The sequence below is a fragment of the Lissotriton vulgaris genome, chromosome 12, assembly GCF_964263255.1.
Source record: "Lissotriton vulgaris chromosome 12, aLisVul1.2, whole genome shotgun sequence".
In the NCBI taxonomy this organism is placed as follows: domain Eukaryota; kingdom Metazoa; phylum Chordata; class Amphibia; order Caudata; family Salamandridae; genus Lissotriton; species Lissotriton vulgaris.
In genome coordinates, this window is record NC_141700.1 from 707972445 (window position 1) to 707990240 (window position 17796).

At 45.0% G+C, this 17796-nt stretch overlaps 1 protein-coding gene across 1 annotated transcript in view; it reads right to left on the bottom strand.

Moving 5' to 3' along the window:
• Nucleotides 1-789: 789 nt before the first annotated feature.
• Nucleotides 790-17796, bottom strand: part of LOC147678058 (extracellular calcium-sensing receptor-like) — a 48543-nt gene continuing 31536 nt past the window's right edge. Inside the window, exons 6-7 of the mRNA XM_086945610.1 lie at nt 16435-16558; nt 790-1751 (exon numbers count right to left, since the gene is read on the bottom strand). Of these exons, the coding sequence (XP_086801736.1) occupies nt 790-1751; nt 16435-16558 (1086 nt within the window). The remainder of the gene's footprint in view (nt 1752-16434; nt 16559-17796) is intronic.

The following is a 17796-nucleotide window of genomic DNA, read 5'->3' on the forward strand; positions in this document are numbered from 1 at the left end:
TGACTTTGACACTGTCGTACATAGTAAATTGTGACTCGCGATTTGCGACTCGCAATCAAGTGCAAATTGCGACTCGCAATTTACTAGGGTCATACATCTGGCCCCTGGATCTTTCGCACTATCCATATGGAATTTGCTGACTTGCGGTTTTGTGATCTTTGTACCTTGAATAAAATTATATTTGATTGCTTGCTTATTAGATATGTATCTATCACTGTCACTCATAATAGATAACACTTTAGTCCTCAAACTCTTGTCTTCATTAACTGTTCAGACAATGTGATGTCAACAAATCAAAATGTGTTGGTGCAGTGGATTACATTCTCCCATTGCCATCTGAAATAACACACTAATGTGCTTGTCCCACCAATTGGTGGTGATAATGAAGCGATTGGTCATCCAGGTTGAAAGATTGGGCTGATTGTGATGTGGTTACATACCGGTGATAGGAACAATGATTGTGAGTTCACAGATATGCAGGCAGAAGATGTCAGTCCTTCTACTGACTGTTGCTGTAAGATAAATTTGACCAGACAGCACTTAGAGGTGACCTTTAGTCATTGCTTTGGGTATCCTGGTGATATTAACCAGGTAAAGACCTGTGATTTGATGCTAAGATGTAATTTACCATTGAGGATGGGGGTGTCAAGCAACCTAAACTGTAAATTTGCATTTGTCATCTTGCACATAGCAAGGAATTTGCGATAAGTCATAGCAGTTTGCTTTTTCCAGTCAAGAAAAGGTTTCATATTATCCATAATTGTCTGTTCATTGTCCATAATTGTCTGTTCAGCTGCGTCTTAATCTTGCTTTTCCATTGCCAACATGGTTTTTGTTCACGGCAGCAGCTGCAGGCCTCCTCCCCATAAGGAATCCTTTGGAGTTCATATGCGGCCGAAGCAAAACCACGAAGCACTTCGGGAAGAATATGCAAGATAGCAAGCCCAGACTGGAGGTGAGGATGGCAAAGACCTCCACCGCCACCATGTACTTCCCTTGAGTGCTTAAATATGCTGGGATAAAAGACAGCCAAACAGCCACAAACAGAAGCATGCTGAAGGTGATGTACTTAGTCTCATTGAAGCTATCTGGAAGTTTCCTTGCCAGGAAGGCCATGACAAAACTAACACAAGCCAGGATCCCAAGATATCCCAACATGAGCCAGAAGGCAGTAGGCGAACCTTCGTTGCATTCAAGCAACATTTTCTCATTGTTAAATTTCATGTTGATCTGTTGATATGGAGGAGCTTTACCCAACCAAATGCTGCACAGGAGGAGTTGGACTGAGGGGCATGTTATTGCTATGGAGTTTGGCAGCCTAGGTCCCACCAGTACTCTCATCTTACTGCCTGGCTTTGCAGCGTTGAACACAATGACCACAGTGAGTGTCTTGGCTAGGATGCATGAGACACAGATCGTGAAAACCGTACCGAAGGCTACCTGACGGAACATACAAGTCAGGGTGTCGGGCTGGCCGAGGAACCCAGCAGAGGACAAGAAGGAGAGCATAAGAGCCAAGAGGAGGATGTAACTTAGGGATCGGTTGTTGGCCTTCACAATCGGGGTGTTCCGGTATCTGATGAAAATGGAGAGGATGACGAGGGTGATCAAAAAACCGATGCTGGCAACGCTGCTTAGTGTGATCCCCAAGGCTTCATCAAGATGAAGGAACTCCAGAGTTTTGGGGACACACTGGTCTTGTCTCTCATTGGACCAATGGCTGTCAGGGCACTTGAAGCACTCCCTAGAGTCTGAAATGATATAAACAAGAAGTAAGATCAAAATCCATGCAAGGTTCACAAATGTGTTCTTTAAAATATTCCACAAGTACTGCAATTAGCACAACTGTTCCATTGAGGGACAAGGATAGAGCTTCATCTCAATATTGTAGAAAACTTACAAAGTCCACCCACTCACCAGAGCTGGTTATTGAAGGCTTTTATATATAAATGGAGGTATTATTCAGAAATATTCTTTGCAGTACTTAAAGCTAAAATGCTATTGTTTTCCACAGTTTCTAGATGTGTATTGATTCTAGTAATAAGTATGTTGATAATGTAGATGAATGCACTGAGGAGTAAACCTCTGCGTGAATTCAAGTGGGAGTCCAGGTCTAAATCCTCCTTACCATGCAAGCATGGTGATTTGGAGCTTACAAGGAAATATTCATTGTGAGAAACCTATAAAACTGTAAACAGACTTGGATCAAGTGCCTATACCGGAAAACAGTGAAAGGATAGGTACAAACATGTTAGGAGTGACAAAACTACCCAATTCAAAATCGTTAAAGGCTCCTATCTGATAGAGACTTTTAAACGCAGATTCCTTACCTTAGTATATTACCCATGTTTCAGACTTGATCAGCGCCTCTGCATGCTGGCAAGTGGCACTGATCGGCTCTGAGTTTGTGACTATAATTGGCTGTGGGTCGGCGGCACCTGCGCCAGAAGAGACATATGTAATGCCTGTATGGGGACCACCCCAGCGCGCTGACATCAGTTCTTTTCTTTCCCCACCATCAGTACGGATCCAGAGAGAGCTACATTTTTGGTATATTTTTCAATGTTTTCAAAATTCTTTTTATCTTAGCCCCAGTGTGCTGAAGGGATGTCCCCTAAAAAATTATAGGGTTTAAACCCTGTGGATCCTTTCACAGGCACTCGCCTACCTGATTTGCCTCTGGTGCCTTGAGCCAGGCAACGAATCCAAGGCCTGCCCCGACTGTCGAGCAATAATCCCCAAGGCCATCTGGGAGTGCGCCCTCAAGCTCTCCTTCTGATTGATCATTGGTTAAGGCCCACAAACAATCCAATAAGTCGAAGCAGTCTTCAAATTCACTGCGCAGGTCTAAATGTTCAGACAAGGCACTGGAACGATGCCACAGATTTAGGCCCCCTACCACACGTTAGCTGCAGAGCCTTAGTTCAGGTCTGCTTCACGCCTCCCAGAATTTCCTAGAACCGTAACGATCCTGCCCAGCTAAAATAATTTTATGAGGCCATGCACTTCATATATGGGCTGGTGCCCCAAGTGGATTCCTATCAGAGAATTCACCCTCTACATTAGTCAGACCCTTTGAATCGATTCCTATATATGGAGCGGCTCTGGTCATGAGTATTCAACCTTCACCTTGTGGTAATGTAACAAACATAGTGCAGTGGGGTCGTGGACTCTGTGTCAAGAAGCCCTGCATCTCTGGTCATGGCTGGAATGGCAGAACTTATTTCTGGTCGTGCAACATCTGGCAGGCTCCCTGAATGCCAGTGTAGACAAACTCAGCCACTGGTGCCTTGTGGACCAGGAACAGAATCTCCATCTGGAGGTGATGCAAGGTCTCTTCAGTAACTGAGGAGAACCTCAGTTACATCTACTTGCCACCATTGAGACTGCACAATGTCAGCATTTCTATTCACTGGTATTCCAAGGTAGCTCTCTCTCAGAGCCACATTTTATCTCAAGTAGAATTCAGACCTTCTGTACACCTTTCTGCCAATATCACTTCTGGCCAGAGTTTTCAAGAAAATTGGGAACAACCAGGCAAAAGTCATTCTTGTGGGTCCGGGTTGGGCACAGAGAGTATGTTGTCCTGAATTCCTGAGTATGATTATCGGTCCTCCACTCATGCTGACCCTCTGGAAGATCTTCTGACGCAGCAACAGGGTATGGTTCTACATCCGAACCTGCGCAGACTCCTCCTTCATGCGTGGTGATAGAGCGGTGACAACTGACAGTCTTTTTGATAAATCGTATTATTAACGTTTGTATTATACAGCGTAGAAGAGTGATAGATACATATTTTGCTCAATACAGAGCAGATCAACAATTAGAAGGCATCAGTAAGTATAACATTTCTCAGTATTTGTACGGCTCTTCATTAACCCCACACAATCGGCTTAGGCTCAAAACTCACATGCGTAATACTTATCCCCTTCTATCCACTCCCTGTCTGGTCCTTAGAATCCCTGGAAATCCCTCCAAACCCCCCAGCCATTTTCCCATTTTTGAGGCATCCCCTCTCTTGGCACACCACCTGCTCTGCTCTCTGACATCAGTCCATATCAGACATTCAATCTTCGATGGTGAGGGGTTCTATCTTGCCATTTGACAGGCTATATTTCAGTTGTCCACTTCAGCTGCCATTGTCACCCAGATGTTCTGACATTTTGGCCAAGGTTCTTCTCCCAATATATTCAGCAGAATTCAGCAAAACTGTGCCAGACGTTATTCGAGTCAACACCTCTGTTATCTGCTTCCAATGGTCTTGGATCTGAGGACAGCCCCATGAGATATGGAACAATGTACCTTCCTGGCCACAGCCTCTCACAAATTGCGGGTCCACTGCCTCCCCAGGCCTAAAAAGGACAGTTCTGGAATAATTAGATCTGTGCAGGATCTGTAATAGGACCAGAGGAAATCTGGTCCTGATAGCAATTTCTCTGGGCCTTTAGAATTGCTACAGTCCCTGACTTGTCAAGTCACCCTTCCATTTATCTCTTAAATGTGTTAATAAGTCTGGGGAGTTATTAAGTAGCTTCCTATAGACCAACAAGATATCTATGCTTGGCATGGGATCTGCCACGAACCGGTTTTCTAGAAGAGAATATTCTGTTAACACAAACCCCCTCCTGAAAGTGGCATCTCATAGCATTACTCAATTGCAGGTGTCTGTTACGCTCAGTTTCGAACATGTATCCCTGACATAGCTCCATAATGGATATTAAAGCCTTTTCCATCCATACATTGCCTAGATGTTCTATCCCAATTAGTTCCCACCTTGAGAAGCCATTAAAGCCTCCCGCCTCTTTCAGCAGGTCTCTGTGCGACAATGGGGTCTGGCCCATATGTTTACTGTGCCCCTCCAAAAATTGTGTTGCATCCCTCCAGGCCCTGACAACTGCCTGTGTATGTGGTGGCAGGCTCCGCCCTCTTCGTCACTGCTAAAGGATAGTTATGTACTTCCCTTGGCCCATCGCATATCTATCTGCATGGTGGGTGGGTCCCTGCCTATCTGAGAAGACCCAATCATTAATCACGATTAATTGCATCACCCAATAATACATCTGGATATCAGAGACACCCAAACCTCCTTCACATTCTCCCCTCTGCAGTTTACGCAATGCAACCCTGGGGATAGAGCCATTCCAGAGTAGTGTACGGACTACCTGGTCTATTTTCCGAAACGTGGCCATTGGAATATGGAATGAAGTGGTCTGCCATATGTACATTAATCATGGGAGGGTCATCATCTTATAAAGTGAAGCACTTCCCGCCAATGAGTGTTGCAAGCTGCGCCAATGGACAACGTCACCTCGTAGCCTATCAAGTTGGGGAAGTACATTGAGGCGGAGAAATTCCTGTGAATCCCAGGTAACATTGATGCCTAAAAACTAAAACCCATTCTGTATCACTGGCACCGCACAGTCTGAAGGAGGTTCTGACCCCCACCAAGTTGGAAAGCCACTGATTTGGACAAAATGTATCTGATAACCTGAATGGCCACCGAATTCATCAAATAATTATAGTAATCTACTTATAAATAGCTATGGTTGTGTCACATTTAAGAGAATGTCATCTGCATAAAGAGATATACATTCTTCCCACTCTCAAACTGTCGCAACTGTTTAATCAGTGGGTCCTGTCATACCCACACTGTCAATGGTACAAGAGACAACATAAAAGTCATTGGTGACAGGAGGCAACCTTTTTGCGTACCCATTTGCAGTATAAACTCCTGGGATTCTACTCCATTGACCCTGACTCTAGTCGGGGGGCCTGGTGCAGAAGCCTAACCCACTTGCAAAAGTTTGGGCTGATGCTTATCCTTGTCAACACTGCAAAGATATGCTATAAAAAACCATCCAGTGTCCAGGGCCAACAAAGTGACCTGCTATGAGTAGGGTGGCTCTGTCAAGTCGAACACCACATAGAGGTGCCTTAGGTTAAGATGAGTAATATGATAGGACATAAAGTCTGATTGATCCGGTTCTATCATTGTGGTGATTACTCCTCGCAGTCTAGTATCGAGTGCCTTAGCAAGCACCTTCAAATTCACATCGAGGAGCGATATTGGTTAATAGGAGTTGAAGTGCGTTGTCGGTTTGCCTACCTTATGAAGAACAATGGTTGTGGCAAGACGTTGATCTCTTGGCAGGCAGTCATCCCTCCTTGCGCGCCTTCTGAAACATATCAAAGAGAGGTATAGCCACCCCAGCTGCACAGATCTTATACAGCTCCAGAGGTAGGTCATTGGGGCCCACCACCTTCTTAGATTGCAAGTCCAGAAGGGCGGCTGCTACCTCATCCTCTGCCAGATCTGCATCCAACACATTTCTTTCTTCCTGCAAAATTGTCCACAGTTCGATGTTTTGCAGAAAGGTGGTACAGTACGTTTCAGCCCCAAGTACCACGGAGGAGTATATAGCTTCGTAGTAGGCAGCGAATGTCTCCACTATGGCACCATTGAGTACTTAAAGTATCCATGCTCTTTCTCAATCCCTTTGGTTAACCAAGGCAACAGTTTGCCGGCCTTATCACCTACATCGTAAAGGTGATGTTGCATTGCCAAGACACAGGTTCTAGCTCTATTCTCGGCAAGGGCATGAAGTGCATCTTATTTGATCCTCAACTGATGACCCAAGCTCTCTGTGCTATCTGCCACCGCTTTTTCTTCAAGCGCCAACACCTACTCCTCAATGGTTTCATTCTCAAGCTATTGATCTTTCTTTTCCACCCTATGAATGGTTCTACAGTACGTTTTTGTATGCTTCCCCGAAGACACAGGTGGAGTCTATGGAACACTGATTTTCTTGAAAGTATAAAGTGGTCCTATTTCTAATTTTATCCTTCATTCCCCTGTCTAGGAGGTACCAGGTACCAATTTCTGGGAACAACTAGGATGTTTTTAGAAGGACCTTTCAGTAGAACCCCAACAGGGAGTGGTCCGAAATGCCTCTTGCATAAATTGGCACGTTTTGAAATAATTTCTTTACATGTGCTGAGTATCTCCAAGGGCTTGAAGTAGAGCTTGCCTCCTGTTCTGAAGTCACAGAGACCGCAAAGACTTCACTGACCTCTGGGTACCTCCTCTGGAACCGTGGTTTCAATTGCCACAGAGTGGGTAAAGCAACTGACTTCGTTGCTGGGTCTGTGTCCTGAAGGCAATGCAGAGGGCACCGTCTGCATCTCACACCACAACCCTGGTCTCACCAATGACGATGACCGATGCTGCTGCTACCGAGCCGCTGCTTGCACTCTGACTTGTGAGCACCGCACTTTGCACTGCCTAGCTTCACGTCGCCACCCTGGTCCCACCAATACCATTGTTGCGTGTGAGTTCCGTGACCGCATCATGTCTTGGGGGCACCGCTCGTAAGTCTCACGATGCATCACCCTGCCCCATACCGTAGTCCAGACCAACGGACTCCAGCTCTCCACAACCAGCTCTGTCGCCTGCACCGTGATCTGTCAGCACAGCAACGAGCACCGTCGCCACTCCGCACTGCACCGCAGCCCTGGTCTCACGATGCCGCTGGACAACCGTCACCAAGACGCTGCCCGCCCCAAGCCTTCAGGACACTGCACCGTGCACCACTGGGCTTCGCATGCCAACCGTGACGTTTGCCACAACCGGCTTGCACCAACGTGTCAGCCACAACAAAAGGTACTGTTTACAAGTCTGCCGACACCCTGACCGGCGCGGTCAGATGGAACTGTTGGATTCTGTTGTTTTCAGTATTGCGGTAGCCCCGGCACAGAGTACTGACTACAAGGAACTGCATTTTTAAAGTATTCTTGCAAATTGCACCCTTTTAAGTGACTGTATGTTAGATTTTTTATTGTTTTGGTCATGTTTCAAAATATATAAAATATTGGATATTTTCCTCAACTGGTATGGTGTCCTTTTGTAGTGTTTGCACTGTATTACTGTTGGTTATGTTCAAATGCTTTACACACTGCCTCTGAGATAAGCCTGACTGCTTATGCCAAGCTACCAAGAGGGTGATCAATGGGTATTTTAGGAGTATAACTTCCTTATCCTGACTAGGAAGAAGCGTCCCTTCTTGGACAAAGGGACCTACGTCTGCCAACTAGAGATGCCCATTTCTAACAAACAATAATACTGAGTAATACCTACACAAAGGACTCTTATAAGAGACCTGATAGCAGTACCAGTCATTATAAGTTAATCTAGCAAGAGCAAATTATAATGCCTTCGTCAATCCTCAAAGGACCGAGGTGTGGGGCAACCACTAATTGGACTTTAGACATTTTAAGCCACAGTATATAAATAAGCAAATACAGGGTCATAATTAATCTGCTCATGTGTCCACCAAGTGATGTAGAAATTGACGTCCTTTTGGGGAGTCCTGTCATTTCAGTGTAGTCCCTGACCTTGAATCATAGGTTCTTTTAGTCTTAGTCCCCTGCCGATGCACCGGGCACCAACCTTCAAGCCAGTTCCAGGCCTCCTCTGGGGTGGTGAAATGTCATGTTTTGCCATCATCAGTAACACAAAGCCTGGCTGAATAAATCATCATATGTCTTTGTCACTTTACTGCCTCAAAGCTCCGTCTCTGCCTCTGTAAGGCAAAATCTGGAAAGAATTTGACTGTTGTGTTGTCGATCCATAGATTGCCATGGACTGGTGCAGCCTGAAGAATTGTGGCTCGATCTCTGTAATTAAATATCCTTGCAATTATCCTGCGCGGGGGCACCTGTTTCGGCCAAGGGCCCAAAGCTCTATGCACTCGTTCAATAGAGAAAAAGTTAGATAGTCTTTCATGTGAAATGTATTAAGAAATAAATCTTCTCAGAATGGGTCTACACTTGGCACTACGGTTACTTCAGGGACCCCTACAACCCTCATATTATTCCATTTGGATCTGTATTCCTGGTCAGCGATCTTGCAAGTGAAGATTGCATTGTTATTATTATCCATTTGTAAAGTGCAACATACATCAGGCAGGCATCTTGGCGCTATAAGACATCACCAGTTGATGAGGAGAGAACTGCTTTCTACTCCAATAGCCTCATTTCATTTACTTACTAGTCTGACTTCTACTCTACCATTAATTCATTCCTAGAAAGAACACATTTTTACATTCTTCCTGAAACTCAGAAGACTTCCAATTGCTCTAAGAGGAGGGGGCAACTTGTTCCAGAGTAGCAATGCCTTGTATTTAAAGGCTCTCCCGCCCATCCTAGCTTTCTTGCTTCTACATATACAGACTAGGTTTGCTGTTGAAGATCTCAGTGTTCTTTCTGGTTTGTAGATGCAAAACATCTTTTGTAGGGCTGCAGGGCCTAAGCCATATGGACTGTACACATAGCTTTAAAGATGCTTCTTTCTTTTATTGGTGGCCAGTGAAGATCTTTTAAGGTTCCAGAGGCTTGTATTGATTTATTAAGTACCAATTTGCCTGCCATATCTGCTCTATTCCTGACATTGGCCTGTAGCAGATTAACATCTGTTGTGACTGTATCTAATTTTGGCTTTAGTGTACCGCTCAAGCCCTTTATTGCTGCCATTATTTTTCGCAAGGTAGGTACTTTTTCGGGTTGAGGGTTCCGTCCCCCATCGTCGTCTGCATTCTGGGAGGTTCCTCCCGGAGTTGCCATAATCATAGCGTACTTAGCAAGCTTATTGGACTGTGTGAGGTTGGCCCTACAATTTCTGACCATTGCCTTAAAAGACTAGATCTCTGGTGGGTTGCTCTGGGTCTGTCCCACTCCCAGGGTTGTACCACTTTTGTTGGTCCCATTATGGAAGTAGCCGCTGAATCACTGGTTAGCCAGTATGCGATAATTATGGGCTCTACAGCATGTCTCCCCCCAATTACCTAGGCCCCAACAGGCAAGAATGCCGGCAGGTACTGAGGGTTCAAAACCAATGGGATGCTGTTGATATTGGAGACTTTCACCAATTTTAATAAACAAAGTGGACGAACCCACTAGTCAAGGCAACTCAGTTTCACTTTTCGAGTGCCAGAAACTGACTAAGTTTGTAAAAAGAACTTTCTCCCACCAACCTAGTTGGTGGCATGCTTCATCATTGGGTTGCCAGCCGGGTAGCCGAAGGCCACCCATTTGTGCTTCAATGCCTGATTACGCTAGAAAATCAAGGAACGGGGTTAAGCCCAAATCACCCTCCTATACATGAGCAAGGGACATCAAAAGATGTATATAAACAAGAAGTAGTACAGAGCGATCAATTCAACATTTATTTGCATACAAGGTACAACTAATAACCCTGATGTTCAATATAGTATTTACATATCCTATATATCCATAAGTCAAGACAGAATATATACGTGTCAAGTGACGAGGTAGGGCACAAAATAACATAAATGTATATATATACTTGATAGAGACTCCACAACTAGGAAACACTCTAACTCACATTCATGTCTATATACAATGCGTAATACAATATATACATCACATGTACAATATATACAATACATACACAAGCCAAAATTATTTTATACAGAAAAAAATGTTTATGTATACCCTAAGTGAACACAAAAAAATCTCACAGTTTACACTCCTAACTCCAAGTAGTACACTCAAAGGAAGTCCTAAAAGCGCCAGAGGTGCAACACCCCTAACTAATTATTTTTGAAGGCGCTTATATCTTAATTTGGACCAACTCAACACTTAGGGGACTCGTCATCAAAGTGTCTATCGCCTGATTACAGCAGAGCAGGATTGGTGTCCACGGCCCCGCAGAGCAGCTATCAAGCAGAATCACCCAGCGTGGTCGCGGGGCTGCCCAAGATCTCTCGATAGGCCGCAGGGGAGGGGACTCTCGAGTCAAAAGAGAACCTGCTGAATGCATTAAACGAAGCCGTATAATTGATCAGGTCCTTCCGGCCATCCGCTAAAGGCCTCTCCTGTCCCTAGTAGTCCAATGTTCACCTGGCTCACCGTTCCCCCCCCCAGGTGGGCGCATTGTCTTCCCACACACTACATTCTCACTGTTGTCACTCTTGTAACCACTCCCGGCAGTGCAGCACTGTGAGCAGGCCACTTTTGACGCGCTCACCACTCCCAGGCTCCGCTTCATTTTTGTAATTGCCGCTTTCCCTACATGGTCTCTGTGATAGAGCCACCCCCATCTCACCACAGGGATCTCCCAACAGCGGGATCATCCCCAATTTGGCCCAGGGATTGTTTGTGATTGTTGCTGATCTTCCTACCACTGGTACTTTATGGATGATGATGGATTTTGAGTGATTAAATCACTGGCTGCTGCGGAGTTGGCTCAGTGTGTACAATCTTGGATGGCCACGCCAATCCAACTGACAGTTTTTTACCTTCATTTGGAAACCTGTGTGTAGTTATTCAGGCAGCTAGGCATCCCTCAACAAAAACTCTATACACCTGATGTTGGGATAAGTTCATGGCTTGGTGCACTGACAAGCAAGTCGAGTCTCTTTCCACACCTTCGTCCGAGGTATTATCGTTAGCCTGGCAAGGCCTTGCTTTGGGCACAGTTAAACTGTTTCTTTCAGTTACATCAACTTTCTTATGGTTTCCGGATCACCCCTTCCTGTTCAAGTCACCAGATTTGAATAGTTTTCTGAAAGGACTCCAGCATGTTTCATCCCAAACCCTTCATTATGCCCCAGTGGAACCTTAATTTGGTTTTTGCATTTTTTATGTGCTTGCCCGAACATAGTCACCCTCTGTCTCTTGACAGTCAAAACGTTTTTCTTAGTTGCCATTACATCAGGTAGGGGGGTGCTTTCTGTGCACCCTCCATCCACTAACTTCTTTTCAGGCAAACTAGTTGTCCGTGCTGGGGTCCCCGGAGCAAAGAAAGGGAAAGCCATATAGAAATGGATTATCTCTGGATGGATTGTCCTCTGCATTAAGATCAGTTGTGCACTGGCTAAGAGGCAACCTGAGGGCTGGCAGCTTCATTTCACCAGAGCCAATCCTAGATCTCTGTCAGGCAGTAACGTGGGCATCTCTGAACACATTTACTAAACACTAATCAGGTCCATTACGACAGGCACTTTGCCCTTTTGGTCCAACGGGACTTCTTAGCATGAATCTGTTCAGAGACCCACCTCTGGGGAGGTATTGCTTGGGTACCTATTCCAAGGTACGATGAACAAGTTTCTTTCCTTTGGTAAGACACTCTATCTAACTGCAGATTCCGTACCAATCCACCCATATTCCCTGCTTCTGTGATTTTCTTTTTCTAGAAAGCTCCCTTTAGGTCTTTAGTGTCTGCACACTGGTCCACCAGCCTTCTGACATTGCTCTGTGCTTCTGGTGCAGATATTTCACCAAAAGAAATTGATGTCAGCTCGTTGGGGGAATGCCTACATAGGCACGGCTCACGTCCTTTCTGGTGCAGCCAACTCAGAGCAATCGATGCCACCTACTGGCGCACATAGGTACTGTTCAAGATTTGCTGGATCCAGTTTGAGGATTGGGGAATATTTTAGGGTAAGGAATCTGTGACTAGATTGTCTCTACTAGATGAGTTACCCAAGGTAAGTAACTTGTTCCTCAAAAGGAAGGAGATGTTTTAGGTTGACTAAGTCAGTAAGACACCCCCGAAGTTGTTTGGCACTTCATCACAGCTACTAGGAGCACATTTATGAATTTCCAAAGAAACTGCCACATAGCAAGTGCCCAGAGATGTCCAATACTGACTATGCCTTTATTTGACTGTGGAACCATTTAAACTGTGAGTAATGAGACTCATTATGCACAGGCTTAGTGCAGTCGGTAAAATTGAAAAGAGCAGTGGTGGTGGGAAAAAAATAACAGATCAGTTGAGGAAGTCCACTCACCAAAAGCCCTTTTCTGTATGTATATTATGTATGAATTTGTTTAGTAAAACAATAGTTTGGTGGTGCAGCTAATGCTTCCTAAAAGGCCAGACCTAAAAAAACAATTATTAGAGTGGAGAGAAAGAAGTGGGTGCCAAGTGGGGAGGGGCAGGGGATCAATGCGGGACTGTGGGTAAATAGGAAAAAAAACAAGCAGGAAGAGGAATGGCGGGGAGGAGCTTGGGAGCAAGGGGGAAAAGCAACACAGAAAGTGAGGGGAGTGAGGAAAGTGAAGGGTGAAACAGTACATGGGAAGAAATAAAGACAACACGTGCATTCCCATGGAATGCCTAAAATAAAAGAAAAAAGTAGTTCCCTGAATGAAAGCAGTGTCAACAATGGAAGAATCCTTGTCAACCAGTCAGAATATTGTGAAACCGAAATGCAACTGACTTGGACAAACCCATGAATAGGAAGAAAATAAACAACAAATCAAGAGGAGACACCCAGTGATGCAGGTAACAAATAAGGGGCTAACCCAAACCTTAGTCTAGAAACAATAGGTCTTGGTAAGCTAAAATTATTTGTATCTCAGACATAACAAAAATCTTACCTAGTGAGGAGTTATATATGGGATTGGAGCTAAGACTGTGAAAAAATGGACGCTGATGGATGCTTCCTTGAGTCTAAGACCTGCCAATAGGGCAGCTAAAGCTGACCAATGGTTGCATCTCAAAAGATGAGGGCTAAGCCATTTCTTAACGAAAGTTGGTGAATTAATTAGTATAGGTACAGGGAGAATGATCATGGTTTTAAACACAATGCAATCTTTAACAGTACCCAGTGGAGGAATGGAAGGAGGCGGGTTGCATAGCTGAAGCAAGGGCCATTAACAATCATACAGGTAGTTTGATTTTCCACAGATTGTAGCCCCAGCAGCTTATACCTGGGGATGCTCAAATAGACGAAGTTACATAGCCATGTCCAGAACCGGATGTATGATGTTACAACGCATACTTTTACCACGCATACCTTTACAATGCGGTTTTTACAACGCATGCCTTTACAACGCATAGCGCTTTGGGGTGCTGGATAGTGAATAGTTTAATTTACTATTCCAACACCATTCCCCGTGGACACTAGGGAAGGTGTTGGATAGTAAATTAAACTTATTCCCTATCCTAGAGCAATGCGTTGTAATGGTTTGCGTTGTAAGGACTGCGTTGTAATGGTAGGTCATTGTAAAAGTTTCGTTGTAATGGTTGTATACCCCAGAACCCCTAGGGGCAGCCTTGTCTGGTCTTTGACCCCCTGGTTTAGGAAAGAAACAATTTTACCAAGGAGGCACTGTATGTGTACTTAGAAACTATAACAGAAATCTGAGATTGTGTTACAGTATCCTCAAATGTATCCCTCAATTTATGTACAGAAGGGGCAAGTGAAGAATAAGGGTCCCTATTTATTGACCAGTAATTATCCAGTGTGGGTCACACACAGTTGTCAAGAATAACCAAAAAGTCATGTTGTAACTGAGATTTGCCAATTTGTATGATTTTATATATGTAGTGAACATGGCTCACTTCTAGCCAAAAATTTACATTTCCGCTCTCTTCTATATATAGAGAATTGTTTATGTAACTAACAAGAACGGCTCCTCATGCCGGTTGGATTATTTTTCTGTATCTGTGCTTAGGTATTTGTTTATGTTTTAGGAATGTCTGTATGCGGAGTTGATTTTAAAGATATCTATTATGCATTGTCACATTAGAGATTTTGAAAGAACACTGGTCACTTCATGTAGCGGTTGTGCAGAGCGGAAACTAGCAGAACATTCCTGCTTGTGTGGCATCAATACTGACTCTGGGACCACAATCCAGAGCATTTCCGTGGAAAGAGCGCCCGACACCCTCTTTCTTACATCTAGAACTATGAGAATACACATGTTTCTGAGTATACACAAGGTGCTTGCTGCTGGACCTGGCTCACTCTGCAGGGTCACCCCAAACTTTTTGCCTTCACTCCCTTCCTTTGCAGAACCCGTTTTCTTTACGGGCTTTTAGGATGCTGTGCACTTTACCACTGCAAACAATTGCTAAGGTGCTTGTGCTCTCTCCTTCCAGCATGATAAAATTGGCATACACCCATTTTGGGCCAGTTCCTGGACCCTTGATGGCATCAAACTGTACTTCTAAAGAAAAGGTGAAAATCCTGAAGTTTGGGCTCCTAACAACTGCAAACTGGCAATTTTACACCAACACTGCCACCTGCAATGACTGCCAACGTGAAGACCCTGTGAGACCTGCTCTTTGCGCCGACAGTGACCACCAGCGATCACCAGCAATGTGAGAGTTACACTTCATGCAACAGCAACAACAGCTTGCGATGTCCGCAACTTAAAGCTCCAGCAGTGATCATGCCAGGCACTGGATCACCTCTTTGCACTTCAGAAACGACCATCCACAGTGTTAGGAATGCACTATGTCCTACAGTGACAACCATCCACAGCACTTTCCCTGCACCTTGCGGCCTCCTCCACCTTGAACAGAACTCTTTGTGCCGGAGTTAGAAAGTAACTTTTAGCAGGGCTAACTAGGTCCCTATATCTTGACCGTGCTCAATCGCAGTCGGCCTCAACTTATGATTTTGCCCTAGTTTAGTGTGAACAGATTTCCACTGGTGGCACTTTGTGCTTGTAGGTGCTCTTTTCACTGCAAACGTTTTTAAGTTGAATATCCCTGGTTCTAGTGATTGCATTTTTGCCTGTCTGATATAATTTTATTAATTAAAATGTACTCAAGGTTTCTAAATTTGTTTGCGATTTTTATTGTGTTGTCTTTTTACTTTATGACTGCCTTTGTGGTGCATAAATAACTTGACACATGGCCTCTAAGTTCAGCCTGACTGCTTTTCTGCTAAGCTACCAAAGGGTTAAGCACAGGTTACTTTACTGAATTTTGTTGTTCACCCTGACAAGGATTGTAGTTGTTGCCTGAGTGAGGCTTCCTCCCCCTCAATCAATAACACAATTAGTAACACTCACCAAAATAGTGATATCATCTTTTTGGTGAGAGTGATCACAAGGCTAGGTATTTCCTAGGGTGAAGCACCTTCACCCCGCATCCGTGACTCCGCATGCTGTCACAACGCGGTCGTTACAACGACCGCTTTGTGACAACGCATACCATTACTCCGCAAGTCATTACAATGAGTTGCGGAGGGGGGGAGGTGTTGAATTTAAAATCAAACACCTTCCCTAAAGTCCGCACAGACTGGAGTTGGAATAGTACATTTTACTATTCCAACATCCAGCGCCCCCCCTCCGCAAGTCGTTGTAACGACTTGCAGAGTAATGGTATGCGTTATCACAACAAAGTCGTTGTTACGACCGCGTTGTGACAGCATGCGGATTAATTACATGCGGAGTGAAGAGGCATATTCATTTCCTAGTGATCAGCTGTATGGTTGCTTGGGCACAGTCTGAGAATCATCAGAAGAAACAGGCAAATCATACAGCAGAACTCCTGTGAGAACCATTCCCTACCTGGAAATCCAACTGCAGATTCTTTGGGGATGAGAATGGACTTTCATTATAGAGCCATTTGCCCACATCCAGTTAGCTAGTACCCTGAGGTGAAAGTGCACTCACCTGTTTGATTTGTGATCTCTCCTGGTGAACATGGGACACAGTCAAAGCAGCATCTCGGGGCCCCAGGGCGCACAGCTTTCCGGAATCCGGGGACACAACTGCTGCTGCAGGCTGAGTGTGGAACCTTGCAGAAGAAAACAGGAAAAGCTGTAATCAAGACAAGCTGGGTGGGTAACAGTAAAGCAGAGTAACTCCTGAGGAGTCATCCCTTGGTTAGAGTCATATCTAGCACTGACACCTAACAAGAACCAGTTAGGAATAGAAAACAAAGACATTACATTCCTACACTCAAGAGGTATCTGCAAGCATATGGAATTAAAAAGAGATCCCTCTTACACTGGTGTGGTATGGAGATCCCGTGTTTGTTTGCCAGTGGCTTCAAGTCGCGGGTCACTGGCACTCATTCTCAGGACTTTGTATGGACCACAGGCAGCTCAGATCCCTTGAAGTATTGTATCTTTATTTAGAGTTACTTGCAGCGGAAAAGAGAACAATCATTTTAGTTGTTTAATTAAGGCAGGACTCCTTCCTCTTTGAGATCGGGGATCTCTTGTTGCCTCCTCTCTGCTTCGCTCCTGCTCCTTTCTGCTCATCTTGCCTTCCTCCAACCTCTTCTCACTTCCAGAGCACAGGTGTGGTTCCACCCTCTGCCATGAAGTGCCTGGTAATTTTGTCAGCCCAGCCCCAGGAGGGAGGAGGGGGGCAAGTGTGAAGCACTGCTGTTTTTTGTTACTGGGGGCCGATATTGCAGCACTGCTGCAAAACAGGCCCCCAGTAACAAAATCGGCCCCCACTGATGCAGACCTAGACCCCACTCAGCCAGCCTCACAGGGAAATGCCAACGCCTGCTACAGCCAGTCCGGTCCTAAGTGCTGCCCAAGTAAGTCAGAAGCCGAGACACTACAGACCTGTACATACTATTCATAACTGACGTAGACCTAGCACAAGAGAGGGAAAGGCAGAAAAGGAAGAAAGTAGGAGTAGTCAACAGATAGGAAAACAGTGAGGAGAAGTGTGGTTCAATGGTTAGAGCGGCCGACCCTGATACAGAGGTCTAGCCCGGGACCAGGGTTCAATTCCTGCTTCGGCGGGTCTTGGGCTCAATTTCCTCGGACCTGATAATTCTCGCCTCGGTGCCTATTCTAATCATGGGTCCCACTCTGCAACACTGGGCAATAGCTTGCTTAATCTCCACAACGGCCCCAACAACACTAGAATGCCTGGCTTCACCTTGGGGGTGCCCAGGAGTGGGCACTTCACAGGGACAAGCCCGAAAGGGTTCCACAGCGGTATGCGTACAAGCGCCGAGATACCCTCATGGGTCGATTTGTGCGCTATACATGTACTACATTTACATTTACA